This window comes from Asterias rubens, chromosome 12 (genome assembly GCF_902459465.1).
Source record: "Asterias rubens chromosome 12, eAstRub1.3, whole genome shotgun sequence".
In the NCBI taxonomy this organism is placed as follows: domain Eukaryota; kingdom Metazoa; phylum Echinodermata; class Asteroidea; order Forcipulatida; family Asteriidae; genus Asterias; species Asterias rubens.
The window spans coordinates 11,812,775-11,830,609 of record NC_047073.1 but is presented as its reverse complement, the minus strand read 5'-3'; the positions used below and the strand labels follow the sequence as shown (position 1 = coordinate 11,830,609).

The 17,835-nt window shown below is 40.4% G+C and overlaps 2 protein-coding genes across 2 annotated transcripts; one reads left to right on the top strand and one right to left on the bottom strand.

Moving 5' to 3' along the window:
- Window positions 1-4,271: 4,271 nt before the first annotated feature.
- LOC117297924 lies at window positions 4,272-10,707 on the bottom strand. Its single transcript, XM_033781108.1, has 6 exons — window positions 10,506-10,707; window positions 8,749-8,893; window positions 7,991-8,218; window positions 7,321-7,390; window positions 6,223-6,333; window positions 4,272-4,730 (listed from the first exon to the last, which is right to left on the bottom strand). Exons 1-6 carry the CDS (start codon window positions 10,596-10,598, stop codon window positions 4,649-4,651), a joined length of 729 nt encoding a protein of 242 aa, XP_033636999.1. The 5' UTR covers window positions 10,599-10,707; the 3' UTR covers window positions 4,272-4,648.
- Window positions 10,708-15,583: 4,876 nt separating this feature from the next.
- LOC117297752 (muscarinic acetylcholine receptor DM1-like) lies at window positions 15,584-16,969 on the top strand. The gene has a single exon (XM_033780900.1). It carries the CDS (start codon window positions 15,584-15,586, stop codon window positions 16,967-16,969), a length of 1,386 nt encoding a protein of 461 aa, XP_033636791.1.
- Window positions 16,970-17,835: the final 866 nt, after the last annotated feature.

Here is a 17,835-nt window from a genome sequence, read left to right as displayed (position 1 = left end):
AAATTTGGGCTCAATTGGTCATCGAAGTTGCGAGAAAATGCTAAAAGAAAAAACACCCTTGTTTGGACGAATTGTGTGCTTTCAGATAGGAATAAAAGACTTCTAGCTAGTCTTCTTTTATTATTTTAGTGAGAAATTACCTCCTTCTCAAAAACTACATTACTTCAGAGGGAGTTGTTTCCCACAATATGTTATACTATCAACAGCTCTCCAATGCTCGTTACCAAGTCAGTTTTTAAGTTGATATTTGTTTTTTAAGTAACTACCAAACGTGTACCTTCCCTTTAAAGTGTAGCTTATTTCGGTTCCCGATGGAGAAAGACACAGATTACTAAACATGGGTTTGATGGAGGTATGGAAAGTATAGCGTTCTGCCATTCATTGTACATGTTGCAGGCCTTTTAAAAGGGACTTTGTGTTTGGATGTTGACTGCTTACAGTAAAACAAAGCATTCTAGCTTTTATAAAGCCAAGAGAAATTGGAACACTCCAGAAAACGCGAGGCCAATTCTAGTGATTCAAAAATGAAATTAGTCACCATTTGTTTTGAAACACCTCACTTATACTATAGATTCTGCTACTGGTAATAGTTAGACCTGCAATAAATGGACCCTTCCCATGAAATATGCTAATTACATTCACGCATGCGTTGGCAAACACCATAGAGTTGTGCACTAAGCAGACGCGCAATCGCGTCTGCGTCACGCACCTATTAGCCGTGTACAAAACAGCGCAATGTTCCCTCATTTTGCCAACCAAAACGTTAGTGCGCACGCGCTATGTGCAATTTACATATTTTATGGGAAGGGTCTATTAAACAATGCAAGTTGGGGACGAAACCAATAAAATACAAAAGGCTACAAATTGGCCAGTTTACTGTTTACCAATGGGTAAGTTTATGTACTTAAATGCAGTGGAGTGCGGCCATTAAAAATAGCACAACCAAACCTAACATAGGATCTTGGCATGAGGTGTTTTAATTTATTCACATTCACAGAATAGCATCATAATTGAACTTCAATGAGGCTTCATATAAAAGTATAAAATAAATCTTATCGTATTAAACAAGTTTACATCTATTTTAAAGAACAATTATTTTCATGTTGTGAAACCTTTAAATATTATTATTATATTCTGCTGTAGAAATTAAGTTGCATATAGGAATGGGTAGGAAACCTTTTGAGGGAAGAGCTATTTGTTCTTGTCGAGTTGGCAAACTGGTAAAAGCAAAGGGGCCTACCTGTTTTAGTTTGCATTACTTTTCTCAAATTAAACTTGTGTTTGGCTGAAATCAACAAGTTCTTTCACTTGTATCATGAATTGTCTGAGAAAAAAACACCGTTTCATTTTGTGTTTTTGGCTTTGCTCTGAGGAAGATTCACTTTACATGTGGCAATGGAAAGAGTCGCGTTGTATATTTCATGTGCATTTTTCGCCCTTTTCAAAAGTCAGTAAACATTACATTTGTGTAAATTTTATTCGCAGTGTTTTTAATCAAACAGTTAATTGCACAGCTGCAAGTTGACAACGGAATAAATTAAAGGGACAACGCTCTTTTGCACAGCTCACTTTAAAGGCACTGGACACATTTGGTAATTGTCAAAGACCAGTATTCTCACTTGGGTGTATCCACGCATGTGCATAAAACAACAAACCTGTGAAAATTTGGTCCAAATTTGGACTCCAATTGGTCATAAAAGTTGCAAGAGTATAATGAAAGAGAAACGCCCTTGTTGTACAAGTTTGTGTGCTTTCAGATGCCTAATAAAAGGCTTCAGGCCTAAAACTTTTAATATTTGAGTGAGAAATTACCTCTTTCTCAAAACTGTTACTTCAGAGTGAGCTGTTTCTTACAATGTTTGATACTACCAACAGCTCTTTATTGCTCATTACTTAGTAAATATTTATGCTAACAATTCTTTTGAGTATTTGGGAATAGTGTCCAGTGCCTTTAAATGGACTTCACAGTTCCTGCAACACTTAGTAGAAGAATTGGAAACCACTATGTGTATGCAAATCTGTCGGAAATGCGGCAGCCACTAACTGCACTTGTGCAATGCAGTAAACAAACATTAATTGGTCATGTGGATTAAAAAAAAAAAAAAATCAAACTACTGGCAACTGTCCGCTGCCCACATTTCAAAATCACTTTACAAACACATGTATTTGACTTTTTATTGTTAAAACATTTTGTTTCATTTTTATTTAATATTTGTTTTTGTGTGAGGGGGGGGGGGAGGGGGTTCAACTCTGCTTGTATCACAATACTTGTTGTTTGATATTCTTTTGCTTGGGGCATTCCCCTCGGGGATATTTAAACACATGTTTTAATGTCTTTATAGTAATAAACAAAATTAACCGGTGAAGGGATGTACCTGTGACTTTGTGTCTTTTGTTCTTAAGTTCTCACCCTGGAACAAAAATATTGACATAATAGGGAGACCATCAAAACGTGATTTGTTCATTTCAGACAGAAGTTTGATTTAAAGGCAGTGGACACTATTGGTAATAGCCTTCACAGATGGTGTATCTCATCATATGCAAAAAGTAACAAACCTGTGAAAATTTGAGCTCAATCGAACTTGCGACATATTAACGAAAGGAAAAACACCCCTGTCACACGAAGTTGTGTGCGTTTAGATGGTTGATTTCGAGACCTCAAGTTCTAAATCTGAGGTCTCGAAATCAAATTCGTGGAAAATTACTTCTTTCTCGAAAACTATGGCACTTCAGAGGGAGCCGTTTCTCACAATGTTTTATACCATCAACCTCTCCCCATTACTCGTCACCAAGAAAGGTTTTATGCTAACAAATTTTTTGAGTACCGGGTAACTGCCAAAAGTGTCCACTGCCTTTAAAAACAATATTTGTTTGAATAACTGTGCTACATATTATAGTCATACGCAATGGCACAAGGGCATAAGTTCATAGCGCTGCGTAGTAAGCAAAAAGTAGCTTAGCACAACAAATTTTTCTTTCTGTAATAATAAGGTTACCACCCAAAACATCATGATGATCACATGTGATATCTTTGACTGGTTCCCTTCCTTAAAAGGGGAAACAAATGACTATAGGGCTTGGGCAATGTTTCAATGCTTTCAAACTGGGTTAAATATGTTCGGGCAGTTTGTATCTTACAAAAATATGTACAAACTAAAAAATATTATATCTTCAAAAAAAATTTACAAGAATTGTAACAAGGCTTCAATGTATAATCAAGGCTTTCTGGGCACCTGTAGGTAACAACAAATAAATTCACACTAAAAAGATTTAATAAAGTAAAAAGTAAAGTCTGTCTCGTGTCTCAAGGCTGGTGTTTATATTCGGTTTCAATGGCATTAAACTGAGAATATTTATATATCCACTCCCCCCCCCCCCCATGACAGAATGCCAGTCCATCACAGATTACTACTCCCCAGCTTACGCAGGTACCCATTTGTACTTCTGGGTGGAGAGAAGCAATTATGATAAATGCCTTTCTCTTTGACAAAAGATGTCACGGCCAGGATTCTGAACCTACATTCTGTAAATTACAGAACTTGAGTCCACCTCCCTGGACCACGACACATCATTTCCCAGTAACAATACTTTACGCTTTCGCAGGTACCCATTTGTACTTCTGGGTGGAGAGAAGCAACTATGATAAATGCCTTTTTCTTTGACACAAGATGTCACGGCCAGGATTCTGAACCTACATTCTGTAAATTACAGAACTTGAGTCCACCTCCCTGGACCACGACACATCATTTCCCAGTAACAATAATTTACTAACAAGGTATACGATAGATGACCGTATAACAAATACAAATACGACCGACACTGTTCAAGCAAGAAGTCACTGAAACAGATGCTGAACTATTGATTGGAAATAACTGTTTCCTAAGCTGCTGTAGAATACTAATAAACATGTATATCAGAAATGAAATGTGCATAATACAAAAAATCAACAGGTGCAAATTAAATTTGTTTAAAGGCAAAGCCCCCCACCCCACCTCCCCAGGAAAATAAATATATAAAATGGACCGTAGAAATAGAACACAGAGAAAGCTGAGCTTAAATGTTTTCCATGTCTGCTGTGCACGCCCTCTACGTCAGCTAGCAGTGAACATAAAGTACTATTCATAAATACCTCAGACAGTTTCGCTCTTCATATTGGTGGAGAGCGCGTCACGTGGGCGTGTATAAACCTTTGTTTATGACTAGTAAAAAGTGTTGAAACATGGGCGTGACACGCGAGTTTGCACCTGTGCTTATAATTCATTCATATTGGTCGAGAGCAACGGCCGAGTTGTGCCACATCACGCGATACGTGTGACGCGCAGAGCATTCCCTTATAAGGCAGCGAATGGAAAAGCTTCATATTTGCCGAACCTGAACATCTGATGTCACTCTTCGAGGCTAGTGAATAACGCCAGAGTTCTGCTGTTAAGCCCACAAACATAATCACCTTTGACCTCCCATCATTTCACATGGGCCCTGATACGCACAGATAACTACACACACAGCATTTGTATTTCTATTAGATGGACGGAATAAAATACTCTGTACTATCTTACAACTAAAACATTATAGCTGGGTTGGATTGTTGGTCCTAAGGCTCTGGTTGATATGTTATACTTGCACCGCTGAGATGTTGAAATCCATCCGATCAGACTGATTGAAGATCGATGACGAATCTTGTGAATTCTCCGTCTTCTTCCGATCGGAGTTTGCCGACAATGTCTGCATCTCTGTAGACCAAAGAAAAGAGCCAAATAAATAAATACTAAAACAAAGATTTGTTTTAATTCTACATTCTCACCTAATTATAATAATAAACATAATAAGAACATGTTTGTTTTTAAATTCTACATTGTCACACAATTATAATAATAACCAAACAAAAGAAGAATCCAAATTCGCATTAATTATACATCTTACATAATTATATACAAACAAAATATAGACAATGATTTGTTTTAATTCTACGTTAAAACATAGAAATAAAACCCCAAAACATTTAGGCCTATATAGCATCAAATCCTTTTGTTAAAAAAGCTCCTAATAAGCACTTTATAAACAAGTCACATCAAAATACAAGAGAATACAGAAAACGCAAGACACTGGGTTTTGAGTTGTCACGCGAAGGAATGCGTCGGATCCCGAGCATGCTCGTGACATAATTTAAGCATGCTCCCTAAGGTAAATAAGAATTCACTCAATTAATCGGCCTATAGTAAAGAAAACACACAAACAGTAAGTAAAAGGCAATCATAACGGTTAATGAGTAAAAGTATGAACAAGAACCTAGACTTGATGTGAACACTCGAACTACTACTAATCCATTTAGAGCCACACATGTATATCGATACAATCAAGAGCAAGCTAGTCGAAACCTTGAGACCAATTCAAGAACCGACTCTGCGGCAGTACAGTTAATTACGATCCGGTAAGCTAAAGTAGTACTCCCAGCCTATTTCTATACCATCCGCCCAGGTAATAGTTAATAGCAGGACAGTTCTTTTCAGAACAGAGAAGTCTCCCGAACACCTGAACAATCTGCTCCGCTGAAGTAGAATTAAGCAAGACAGTTCTCTAACAACAAACTCTACCTGGCAGGTAGATACACACATGGTGTTACCGCAAACCAAATATATATTGATACCTCACCATGCAATGCCTCAAATCCTATATAAATAAATAAAGTTATGTAAACAAATGGGGGTTGCCACCAGGGGAGGTAACCCTCCTGTATTGGAACACCCAAACTGTTGTAGAATGCTGTACTGGTTTAACAAATGACAAGTATGAAAGTAAGTAAAAGTTACCTTAAATAACACATTTTTGTATACAGAAGCAACAAACTTTGTGGCAGCCTTGAAATTAAGCAGAGGTCATGGCCTGTGTTGCCCCTTGTCTCGCTTCCCCTTGGGAAAGTTTCCGACAGACTTTAAGATTTTCCAATGGAAGATAAGAACGGCCTTGCCCTTTCAAAGATGAAATTCAAGGCCTGGAACGGTCTCAGTGGGTCAAAATTCATTTATGTTACACTTTGTTACATGTTCATATTTGTTGTGTTTTCATTTAGCCTTCGAGAAAGACACTGCTAGGGTTAAAACGAAAGGCCATTAACTATTTTTTGCATTTATACCCTTGGCCCCTTTGGTTGGTAAGTTGTTTGCAACAGCTAATTCTATTTTCTCAAAATTCATTAATCTTCAACTAATACATATTCCAACTTACCCAAGTTCGACGTCCCCATAGCTGACATGAATGTTGGAAGACGGGGTAAGAAGTCTAACAGCTGCTCTCTTCTTAAGAACCTCAACGGAGTCTGAATCCTTTAGATGAAATCTAGTCAAATAGTTGTCAAAAATATGAACATTAATCTAAAGGCCTGGAATTACATAGATGCCCTGGTCTAAGCCTTAACAATAATAACATCATACGAAATAATAATATAATAATAATAGTAATAATAAGTATTTATATAGTGCCTTTACAAAACGATCAAGGTGCTGAACAGAATAAGACGAGACACAAAATACAAAGACGTTGGTTTACGAGAACAAGAATGTTTTAAGACGTTTCCTGAAAATGGTGACAGAAGGATCATTGCTGATATTGATGGCCTGGGAAGATGGCCTGGGAGATATTGATGGCCTGGGAATAGAGTTACACTGTTGGGACCAGCTATAAAAAAGGATCTGTCCCCTGAAACTTTCTCAGGTCATTTATAGTTTTATAGAGACTATTCATATCTAGTGTTTGACAAAAATAATTATGAAACAGACATCCGGTTTTGTTTCAAAAACATAGACTATTATTATTATTTATTATTTATTTATTAAAACACTGCAATACAGCGGCTAAATGCCGAATTAATTACATAAAACATTACCATTATATAAAATAACAAAATATAAAAGAAATATCAAATGTATAAACACCCAGGCAACAAATTTGTGACAGAAAAACATTAAAGAAACACGCTGCCCTGGATCGGTCGAGTTGATCACCGTAAAGCGCCCGAAACTGTCCGCTACTTTAAACTGCATGCGGCCGGATAGATAATTCGAAAGTAGAACAGAATAACAGAATAGATACATGTTAAAATGGGAAACATTGGACAATCCTTTGACCTTTTACATGTAGCTTGAGTGGAAGTAGGTCAAATCTTGCAGCCGTTTGGGGCCACTATGGTATTTTGGCACAAACCTTCTTCTAGCCGCTATATATGGTCTCTTAACGTTTAATGAAAATTTGTTCTATAAATCAGCATTGTGGGGTTGACAAAAACAAATCTATGACCGTACCTTAAAATCTTACAAATTTGTTTACCTCATTTTGTCGGGATTAATGTTGGTTTTCATATCTTCATCCTCCTCATCAGAATCATAGAAATCTGCCTCTATTTTAAAAAAAAAATTTAAAAATAAAAATAAAGAATAAAAAGGTAAGTTAAAATGGCCTCTCCGAGGTAAATGCATTCAATGAAAAAGCAGATTCCCGCTTTCAATCAGAGATTTCACAGACCTGACAATAGGAATGAACCAATCCACAAACCAATGATGTTTTAGGCAACATTACTGTAAGCAATTAGAGAAAGCTACCGTGTCATGGCCGAGGGGATGAGAGCACCAGACTCAAGCTTTGGTGTTTCTGTTCAGCAGAGTGTGGGTTCGAGAGTCATGACACTTCTGCCCTTTAGCAAGACACTTAACCATTATTGCTGCGTCCTTCGGATGGGACGTAAAGCCGTAGGTCCAGTGTGTTGTGTAATGCAAGTAAAAGAACCCAGTGCACTTATCGTAAATTAAAGAGTTCTGCCCTGGTGTTCCTGGTTTTGATTGAGAGCATATTGCGCCACAGCACCTTGTAAACCATTACATGGTGCTTTAAAGGAATAGGTCTCATACTTCAAGACGTAGCTCCACATACCTTGCAGGAAATAATACTGCGCTCGGAGTGTGTTAAATCTTTATATAAAAAACAAATATTACTAAATTACCTTTTGTGATGAAGGAAAGATCGTAGTAGAAATGGTTTCCTTTCCTGAAGGAGCTTGGCCAGACGTAACCTCTCCCTTTTGGCTTGTACTGTTTGCGGACTCTGAACCTGTCATCTTTACTCTTGAATCCAATCCCGTAGACGTAGAAGAGTTGTTTCTGTCTGGACCTTTCACTGCCCTTGTAGACGTACTTGAATTTGTGCTGGTCCGCAGGTTGAAGTGTAGCGGCTGGTTAACAAATTGAGGTTTAATAATAATAATAATAATAATAAACGTAACAAGTTCTTCTATAGTGCATTTCACAATAAGAGTCTTAATGAGCTACACATTTTTGCCCTAGTCATTGGGCCAATAACATTATTTCTTTAATCTTTCTCAGCTCCCTGGGGGAGTTTACAACCTGGGCAACTGTAGTGCTCCAAAGGCTTTTTCATACACAATATCAATACCTCTACCCTCGCAGTTACCCATTTATTTAGTACTTGTGCACAACTTAACATAGAGTCAACATGGCAAAAAAAATCACAAGATTTTCTGTTTAGTTTTTTGTTTTTTGTTTTTTTACAGTAGGATGAAATTATCTTTTGAAAGATTTGCACACTTGTTTTGTTTGCTTTAATTGAAGCTTTGAGGATGGGAACATAAATCAGATCGACTCAATTTTAGGAAACATTGTTTGTGTACAAAAAATGTTGGACGTATGGCTAAGGATTGGGGAGATTGGGCTAGGGATGGGGTGAGGATGGTGGGTTGCATACCTTCACTATAGTCATCCAGCCTTGCATGATAGAAGTAACCCGTCTTTAACTCCTTCCCTGCTTTGACGATATGATCTCCATCGTTCCGATACCTCACAGTGCCATGAGAGAGATCTACCAAGGCTGGCGCATCTATAACCACAGGCTACAAAGCAAATAACACCAGGGGAAGGTTAATCTCAGTCATAGAGTTATATATAAGAACTAGAGGGCGCACTGGCCTATATACGCGACCCAGCATGCGCGTAGGTGGCCATTTTCTAAGTTGACAAAACAGGCATTGCTTAGCGTGTGTTTGTGCGGCCACTTTGTAAGTTGAAAACAGCAGCGCGTAGTGTTCAATATACACAAACTCAAGCGTGTGTTTCATATTCAACGCACGTCACCATGGCACGTCACGTGTCTCCTTGCGGTCCCGTCGCGTTTGTGTAAGAAGCATCACCAGTGCGCCCTCTAGTTCTTATCTGATGTCAGGCTGGTTTCTGGTAAAATCATAGCGCACATATCTACCTTGATCTTGATCTTGATCTCGATATGATGATTGATCGGCTCCTTACTAGGAACAACACTCAATGAGGTTAGGTCAGGAGGGAGGAACTCCTTGTCAATTTTATGCGTACCTATGAGTGTACGCCGAAACTTAGTGGGGGTAGTGCTGCTGGTTTTTAAGAAGGGGAGTGAATTCCAGTCTTTAGCAGTGTTGGGAAAAAAGGTACCAACAAGGTACTCAAGGCGCTTATTACATATTTACAGAAAGAGAGATTATTGAAAGTTATGAATTCTGAGATCCAATAATTTAGTTCCTAATAAGGGTTCACAAGGTGCTATGGCGCATACAGCAGCCACAGCCAGGAACACTGGGGCGAACCCCTTCTCTTTTCGATAAGTGCACTGGGTTCTTTTACATGCGTTACACAACATATGGGACGCAACAGCTTTATGCTCCATCCAAAGGACGAAGCAATGGTTAATTGTCTTGCTTAAAGTCACCTGAAAATATAAATTGTTTTCTTTCAAACATAAGAGTATATGCTTACGAACAATAAAACAATTTTTTTAGTAATTTTTTGTTACGATTTATATGTTTAAAAAATATATAAAGTTGTTTGGGGGGCTGACTCCGCCTACCCCTTTTGTGACGTCAATCGAGGCAGAGTACATGTACGTCCAAGTCGTGAGTTGGTACGTTTCAAAAAGTGTTTTTCTGCATTCAGCAGCAATACACCTGGTCGGCATTGCCGGGAAAAAAACAAAAAAATCTTTTTTTGAAACGTAAAAACTCACGACTTGGTCCGTACATGGACGAATCCAAAACTTTTCTTAAAATCAAGCTAGTTTTCTACACACCACGAAAGTGAAAAAGTTTATGAAAAGCAAAAGAGCCCCACAAAATATTATAAATGTAGTGAATTTTACACACATTAACACTTCAGTCTTCACACTGAGATCGTCACTCACCATGGTTCAACCATGGAGGTAGAATTCTACCTCCATGGTTCAACTCATGAACGAACATGTTGAATAAAACTCAACAATGACCGACATCATCATGTTCCGTTCGAACTTGTCAATCGTCCCAACTATAGTTCGGACTGGTCCTAACTTGAGTGTTGTAATTCAATTGGACTATAGTTGGGACGATTATCATGTTGGGTGCGGAACAATCATACAAAACTCAAACACTACACGGCTATATTAATAATATTAATTATTAAGCAAACTTATTGTACAGTTCACAGCAGTGTAAACTTGCTTACCTCGCCCTCCTTTTTACTCCGTTTCTCGGCGTATTCTACCCTTGGGCTCATCGGCATACCCACCATTGGGTTCTTGCCTGCACCCGTACCCATATCACAACGTTTCTGCTGACACTAACGTAACAGGGGTGGCTTAATTTCAACTTGGCATCTTGATAAATAAAACTTAAAAATTGCTTGCACGTCCTCTCGATCTCGAGTAGTTTACAATCTCCTTGCCAATATGACGTCAATCAATCAGTACACATTCGCTGGTAATCAGCACTTCATTCAAATTAAACAAGGATTTCTGGAAACCATTGAGTGAAAAAGATGAACAAGTGAGGGCGCTATTTCTCAAACTAAATGCTTTGTCGTCTGCTCTAAACATTTGAAGTAACTATCAAAGTATTTAAAATTTTACAATATTGATTATCACTTTTTGACGAAACTGAAGGAAACAAAACCGTTTCTGAAGAGTCTACAGTTTCAATGTTGTGTACCACAAGGACAAGGGTGTACGGTGTTTTTCGAACCTGTAGAAAAAGAAAACGCATGTGTTTTGCAAAAAATTGAGTGTCCAAAAAGAAAAACTTTAGTATAAACTAAATGCCGTCTCACCAGCCGTTTGTATAATTGCTGATGTTTATCGTTTGTTTCAACTCTCACAGTCGTCAACAACATAAAATAAATGAGCCGATTGCAGAGATCGCTTGAAATTGGAGTGGAGAATTAGCACATAAGTTTGTTTATACATCTATTCGGAATCTGAGTTAATAAGCCGGCTGGAAACATCACAAAACAATAATAAACTGATAATATTGCAGTTATAGACGCAGGAGGAAAACCACAGAGAGGGTAAACCAATGCAGTCAGGTCAGGCAGAGACTGGTAGTGTTTTTGACTCGAGTCGGCGACATACCGACTGACTTGGACTCGGTACCGACTTCATTTAACTTGGGGGGGGGGGGGGGGAATTAATGGCTTGTGACCTGACTCGACTTGGGGGTAAATGACTTGCGCGTTGAACTGACTGGGGTGCGGAGGGGGGTGAATTGTGACTTGACTTGACTTACGGGGAAATTACTTGCGACTGGACTCGACTTTTCGACTTGGGGGAAAAATAACGCGCTTGACTTGACTTGGGGGAAGATGACTTGTGACTTTACTTGGCTTGGGGGGCGGGGAATGACCCGTGAATTGATTTGACTGGAGGGGGGGGGGATTACTTGCGACTTGACTTGACTGGGGGACGACTTCTTGCACTTGACTTGACTTGGGGAAAGATGACTGACTTGAATTTTGATCAAAGATTTCTCGCGACTTGACTTGACTTTGGGAATAATGACTTGTGACTATAGTGACTTAAAGTGACTTAGGCAGAGATAACGTGTGACTTGACTTGGGAGTATAAAAAATTAATGACTTTTGACTTGACATGTCTTGTGACTTGACTTCACTTGAGACAACAATGGCTTGTTTACAACACTGGAGCATGAAAGACGCAATTAGCTCCCGGTCCGGGAGTCATCCGGGGTCCACGGAGATGATTGAAAGGCAAATAAAACGGAGAAGAGAACACTGAGCCAACCCGCCATGCAACCTGACCATCCCGCTGATAGGGTTAGTTTAGATGATACTAACTAGAAAGCAATTATTTATTAATTTCGGACTAGCGAAATGAAAATACGGATGAAACGACACCGGCAGAGACGGGATTTGTGTTGATGTGACGTGGATTTTGTTTAACAAATTTGTTTACAAAATGTTGTTATGGCGATCGATGACGTAGACAGCCTTGCTTTAGCCACATACTACTATACTGGTTTGTGTAGATGGATATTAGGCCGTGTCCGAAACGGCGACTTCGGCTACAGCTACGGCTAGATCGCGCGCGTCTGCCTATTCTTCAACACTGGTAGACGCGCTGATCTAGACGTAGCTGTAGCCGAAGTCGTCGTTTCGGACACAGCCTTATATTCAACTAACTCTGAAGGGATGAATGGCTTGAAAAGATCTACAAATTTATTTGTTAATTCATCGATAAAACAAAAAATGCGGGTAACGAACGGAAACACAATAGACTAAAGTAATTCCACGTTTATCCTTGATTTTAATTCCATGTGAATGATGACCGCTCAATCCAAACGGAAGAAGAATTGTGCGATTGCATAAAGGGATGACATTCTAAGTACCCTTGTCAGATGAAGATGTCATTGTTTAACATTCCTTTAGATAAACCTTAATTATGGGGAAGACAATGGAGTCTCTTAATTGAGTAGGAGATCAACATCTGAAGGAATAATACTTAACCAACCCTGAAAAGGGTCGCTATACGTTTGGTGAGTGACTCTAAAAATTAAAGGAACTCATTGCCTTGGATCGGTCGAGTTGGTCGATCGGTCGCGTTTGTAACCGTTTGTTATAAAATGCATATGGTTGGAAAGATGTTTTAAAAGAATAATACAATGATCCACACAAATGTGCCTCGTGGTTTTCCTATCACTTTGCGAACTAACACGGTCGGCCATTTATGGGAGTCATTTGACTCCCATAAAATGGCCGACCGTGTTAGTCGACGAGGGAAAAGGAAAACCGTGCAATTTCGAGGCATGTTTGTGTGGATCATTGTATTCTACTTTTACAACATACATGTATTTCCAACCATACGCATTTTACAAGAAACGGTTACAAACGCTTTTTATAGACCAACTCGTACGATCCAAGGCATTGTGCCGTTCCTTTAATGGCAATACTAACTTACTTGGTAAAAGAATACTGTACACAACAGCGGCCGCTTTGGGTAGTACAATGCATTTTTGGGCGAAACTTTCCACAGGACTGCGGTTGTCGTGGACAAAAATATCGTTTTACCCCCCCCCCCCAAATTTGAATCTGAGAAGCGTTACCGCACTCACGTTTCTCATCAGTAGTATAAACTTTGTTCACGGTGTGTGGCCATCTTGAATTTTCCCCATTGATATCAATGTAACCAAACCGAGGCTGGAAGAACAAAATAGTCTGGTTCCTATTTTGCAAAATGATTATTAGCATTCATTAGTGTTATTCGACACAGGAAACCTGACGAAGATGGAGACAGCATGATAAAGGTCTATATACTCCAATTGGTGACTATTCCTGCGTGGACATAACCGCCCCAGATTTCCGGCATTATCTCTAAAACTGTACCACCGTTTGGAATCAAACTGTCATAGGTTAAGTAGGATTTGAAACTTTACATGGTTTTGCTACACCATGTAATTAATGAGTTGGGTGGCTGAAAGGACCGTTGGTCAACTCATTGACACCAACGGTGAAACAAACGGTTCTTTTCAGATTCCACCTCATTTAAAGCAATCGCACTACATCGGTAAACAGTATTGTCCAAAAGGCCGGCCACACTTCGGGTATCACAACTAACAGTAACATATATAATAACAAACCTGTGAGAATTTAGGCTCAATCGGTCATCGGAGTCGGGAGAACGGGAAAACCCACCCTTGTGTCCGCACGTGTCGCCGTGACATGACATGTGTTGAAAATAAATCCGTTATTCTCGATATCGAGAATTGATAATTGTTTTAAAGGTGTTTTTTTTCAAAAAGTAAAGCATTTCATGGAATAATATTTCAAGGGAAGTCCTTCACCATTACCTTCTGTAAACCCTGTAAGTTATTTGTAAATCTGTGAACTTTTAATTTTTGTTACGTTCAGAAAGTGTACAACGGCTTTAAAGCGTCACAGGTTGTTGGTTATAAGTTGGTGTTAATATCTACAACTATGATTGAATCTGCAGCATTCACACGCGACGGAAGTGATGAGTGCTTGAAAATAAACCATTCCGCAAGAGTGCGCGCTATCACAAATTACAAACGGGGGACATTCAACAATCCTATACTCGACCCCTGCTCAACCACTTACGCGCAAACAGTTGTTGTCCTCATGTGTAAAGAGGTACCCCCTTAACATTTTCTTTAAACATCCCGGGCTTCCAAGCACACAATTAGGACACACAATTAGTTAAGGAGGGATTATACCATGCCTTTCAAAGCACCAAATGCCAAACGCAGCACAATTTCAGCGTCCGAACAATTATGACGTATTTCATGAATATTCATCACTATTTACTACTGAGTCCACTTGGTAATGCCTGCCAGCAGCCTAATCACTATGAGCATAATTCTTCAGTCACTGTATGGTAATTACGTAGTTGAGTCGGCGCTGACGTGAGTCGTTATTATTATACAAAAAGTGACTTCCCGCCCACAGAAACCACCAACTTCGTTCATTACAGAAGATTTTGCAACATCATTTGGGCTGCTGTGCCGTGCAAGCTGTGACAATAACGAGCACATCTTCAGTTGTTGAAACTGACTTTGAGCTTTCTGTACAACGACACACAATCATGGACGAGGACTTTTACACCACAGGAAAACACTACCGGTGTGCGTGGTATTGAACAGTGTTATTGAGGCTTTTGATAGTTCGGCACGGCGATCTAATCACGTCAACGTGAAGGTAATCATAATCAAGTACAACGCTTGCCTTGCCTTAATTGGTGAATGACGTTTATTGGAACCAGAAGCCGATTCTTGATTGCATTGTAAGAAAAGAGTAGATTTCTCTGCCTCTCTGCTTTTTATCTTGGAAATGAGACAGTGAACAAACCTAATTTGTAACTCGGCAACCACACAGAGGTGTCCTGCTCTGAGGTAGCTATTTAGTGTAGAGTGTGACCCTGGATGCAAACGGCGTCATTGTTAAAACATTGTTAAACTCCCAACCGCTATTGTGCTACTTAATGACGGTTGTATTGGTGGACGGGTAGAGCCGAAGAAGGATTGATGCCGACGATCGAGTGGATACAACACTGAAGCGATTTCATGTGAAGAAGATATAAACAGCAATGCACATGCTATCTCCCTGACTGACTCTTCTGCAAACGCAACACACCTCTCTCTAAATATTGAGGGTTTTTGATAAACCTCTGGACCAGACAGTGTTTTGTGCTCCTTGGTGAAGCAGTGTTTTGTACTCCTTGGTGAAGAGACACGCTCTGTTTCTAAAACTGATAAATCAGCTCGTCGCATACATTCAGAATGTCGCTCCACGAGGCGCTTGGGCATCACGTCCAAGAGGACGCGCCGATGATGGGTAACGGCACCGGGCACCACATGCCCGACCATAACAATGACTTCGCCGAGAGCATACTCATCTCAGCCTGGATCCTGGTGGTGGTGTCCGGTATCCTAATGTGCGTCACCATCCCCAGTAATTTCCTCGTACTCTTGGCGTTCATACGGGAGAAAAAACTGCGGACCTACGTTAACTTCTTCATCATTAACCTCTGCGTGTCTGACTTGTGCGTAGGGTTGATCAACATGCCCCTTGTCATGCTGGAATCCGTTTTGGTTCTCAAGGGTAAAGGCTGGCCCTTCGGCCACATTCCCTGCCACTTGAAGGAGGCCTCTAAGCACATATTTTTCTCGACATCCATCTTGACCATTCTGATTATCTGTAACGACCGTTACCAGGCGATCAGACACCCGCTAAGTCACCTCCAGCGACGCACTACCAAAGGAGCGCTGGTTCGGATTGCTGTCGCCTGGGGTGTGGCGTTCTCAATGTGGATGACGTTCATCTTCGTCTGGGGTGTGGTCGACGGAGAGAGAGCTTTACCGGAGAACTTCTGCACCGCGATGTACAACACAAACCACTACACTACGGGAGTGGCCATTGCGTTGAGCCTGTGGATTCCGTATCCACTCATCTTGGTCATGTACTGCAGGGTGTATCGTACGATCCAATCCGTCAGTGCAAAGGCCGAGGGGAAGAAATCAAAAGGCAACGGTAAGACTCCGAAGAGCTGCGACGGCTCCTCCGGGACCGCAGAGAAGACGGAGTTCACGACCTCCGGGATTGGGTCCATCACGCAGGATCAGATTCCAACCGTTGCGTCCGGGGCTGTCGAGCTGAAGTTCTGCTGCGAGCAGAATGGTTCCCCTCTCGGACAGCGCTCTGACGGTATCCCGCAAGACACCACCACGGCACCACACCACCCGGAGAAAGGTAAAGATTCCCGGTTGGTTTTGTTTCCGAGTACACCCAGCTACAGGGAAGACAAGGATGTCACCAAGGTAGCCCCGTGTATTAGCTACGATGAGGTCAAGCTTAGGCGCAGCGGTGGGATACGGGTCGAGCACAAGAAGGCCTCACTGACGCTCACCCTCGTTGTTGTCTCGTACGCCATCTGCTGGCTGCCGTACGGTATTATCGCACCAATTACTAGCATATGCACCATGCACCCAGGAGCGTTCCCGCCACTGCCGGAGTATTTCAACGCAGCGGTAATTGCTTTCTCGATGGTCCAGAGTGCGGTCAACCCATTCTGTTACGCAGCAGCTCAACCGACTATTCGCCGGACTGTTTGGAAAATATTGACGTGTTCGGATTTCTCTCCGAAGTTGGGTATTAAAACGAAATGAATTGAACGATCAGAACAACACTCTACTATATAATACGAGGCTTTCCGAAAGACCGGAGTGAATGTTTCGAAACTGGGTGTTCACATTTTTTCCGAAGTTTGGTATTAAAAATAAGTTACCTGAACGATCAGAACAACATTCAAATATACGAGGCTGCCCGAAAGACCGAAGTGAACTGTTCGTTACTGGGCTGGGAACTTATTGAACCGAAATTTTTGTCGGCAAGAAGATACACGTATAAGAAAAACGTCGAGTTGACTTTCGATCACAGTTTGTTAAAGGAACATTGCCCAATGAAGAACCAATTAACACCCTTTTGCTTTGTTGGAAAATAGTGACAATAAGTTCATTTACTTTTATAGGTGTATGGTCATGTTTTTTGTTCACGTAATGCTGATTTTTAGGCAACATTATAGCTAACAAAATACCATAAAAGTCACACATACAAGTTTCCTTATACTACATTGTCTACTTGCTGAGAAAACATGACACAACGGTGACTGTAGGAAAACCTTTCTCACAATAGTGTATCAACAACCGCAGTACTTTATGGTCATTATTAACTATTAAGTTAAAACTTAGGGAGTAGTTATCAATATATGACCCTACAGGCCCGTATGCTTCGTTTCTGAAAGGGCAAGGGCACCAACGCATTTTCTCTTTGGCAAAGGGCACCCTATGAGGAAATTGTAAATTTCTACTGGAGCATTTCAAGGGCACCAAGGCAATGGCAAGGGGCAACGGAGGCAATCGCCTTCGTTGCCTCCGTGAAGTGTCAGGCCTGACCCTACCTTCAAGACAAGTACGAATATTTGAATATTGTCTTACTCAATTAGTATCAAGACAAGGCAACATTACAAAGTTTG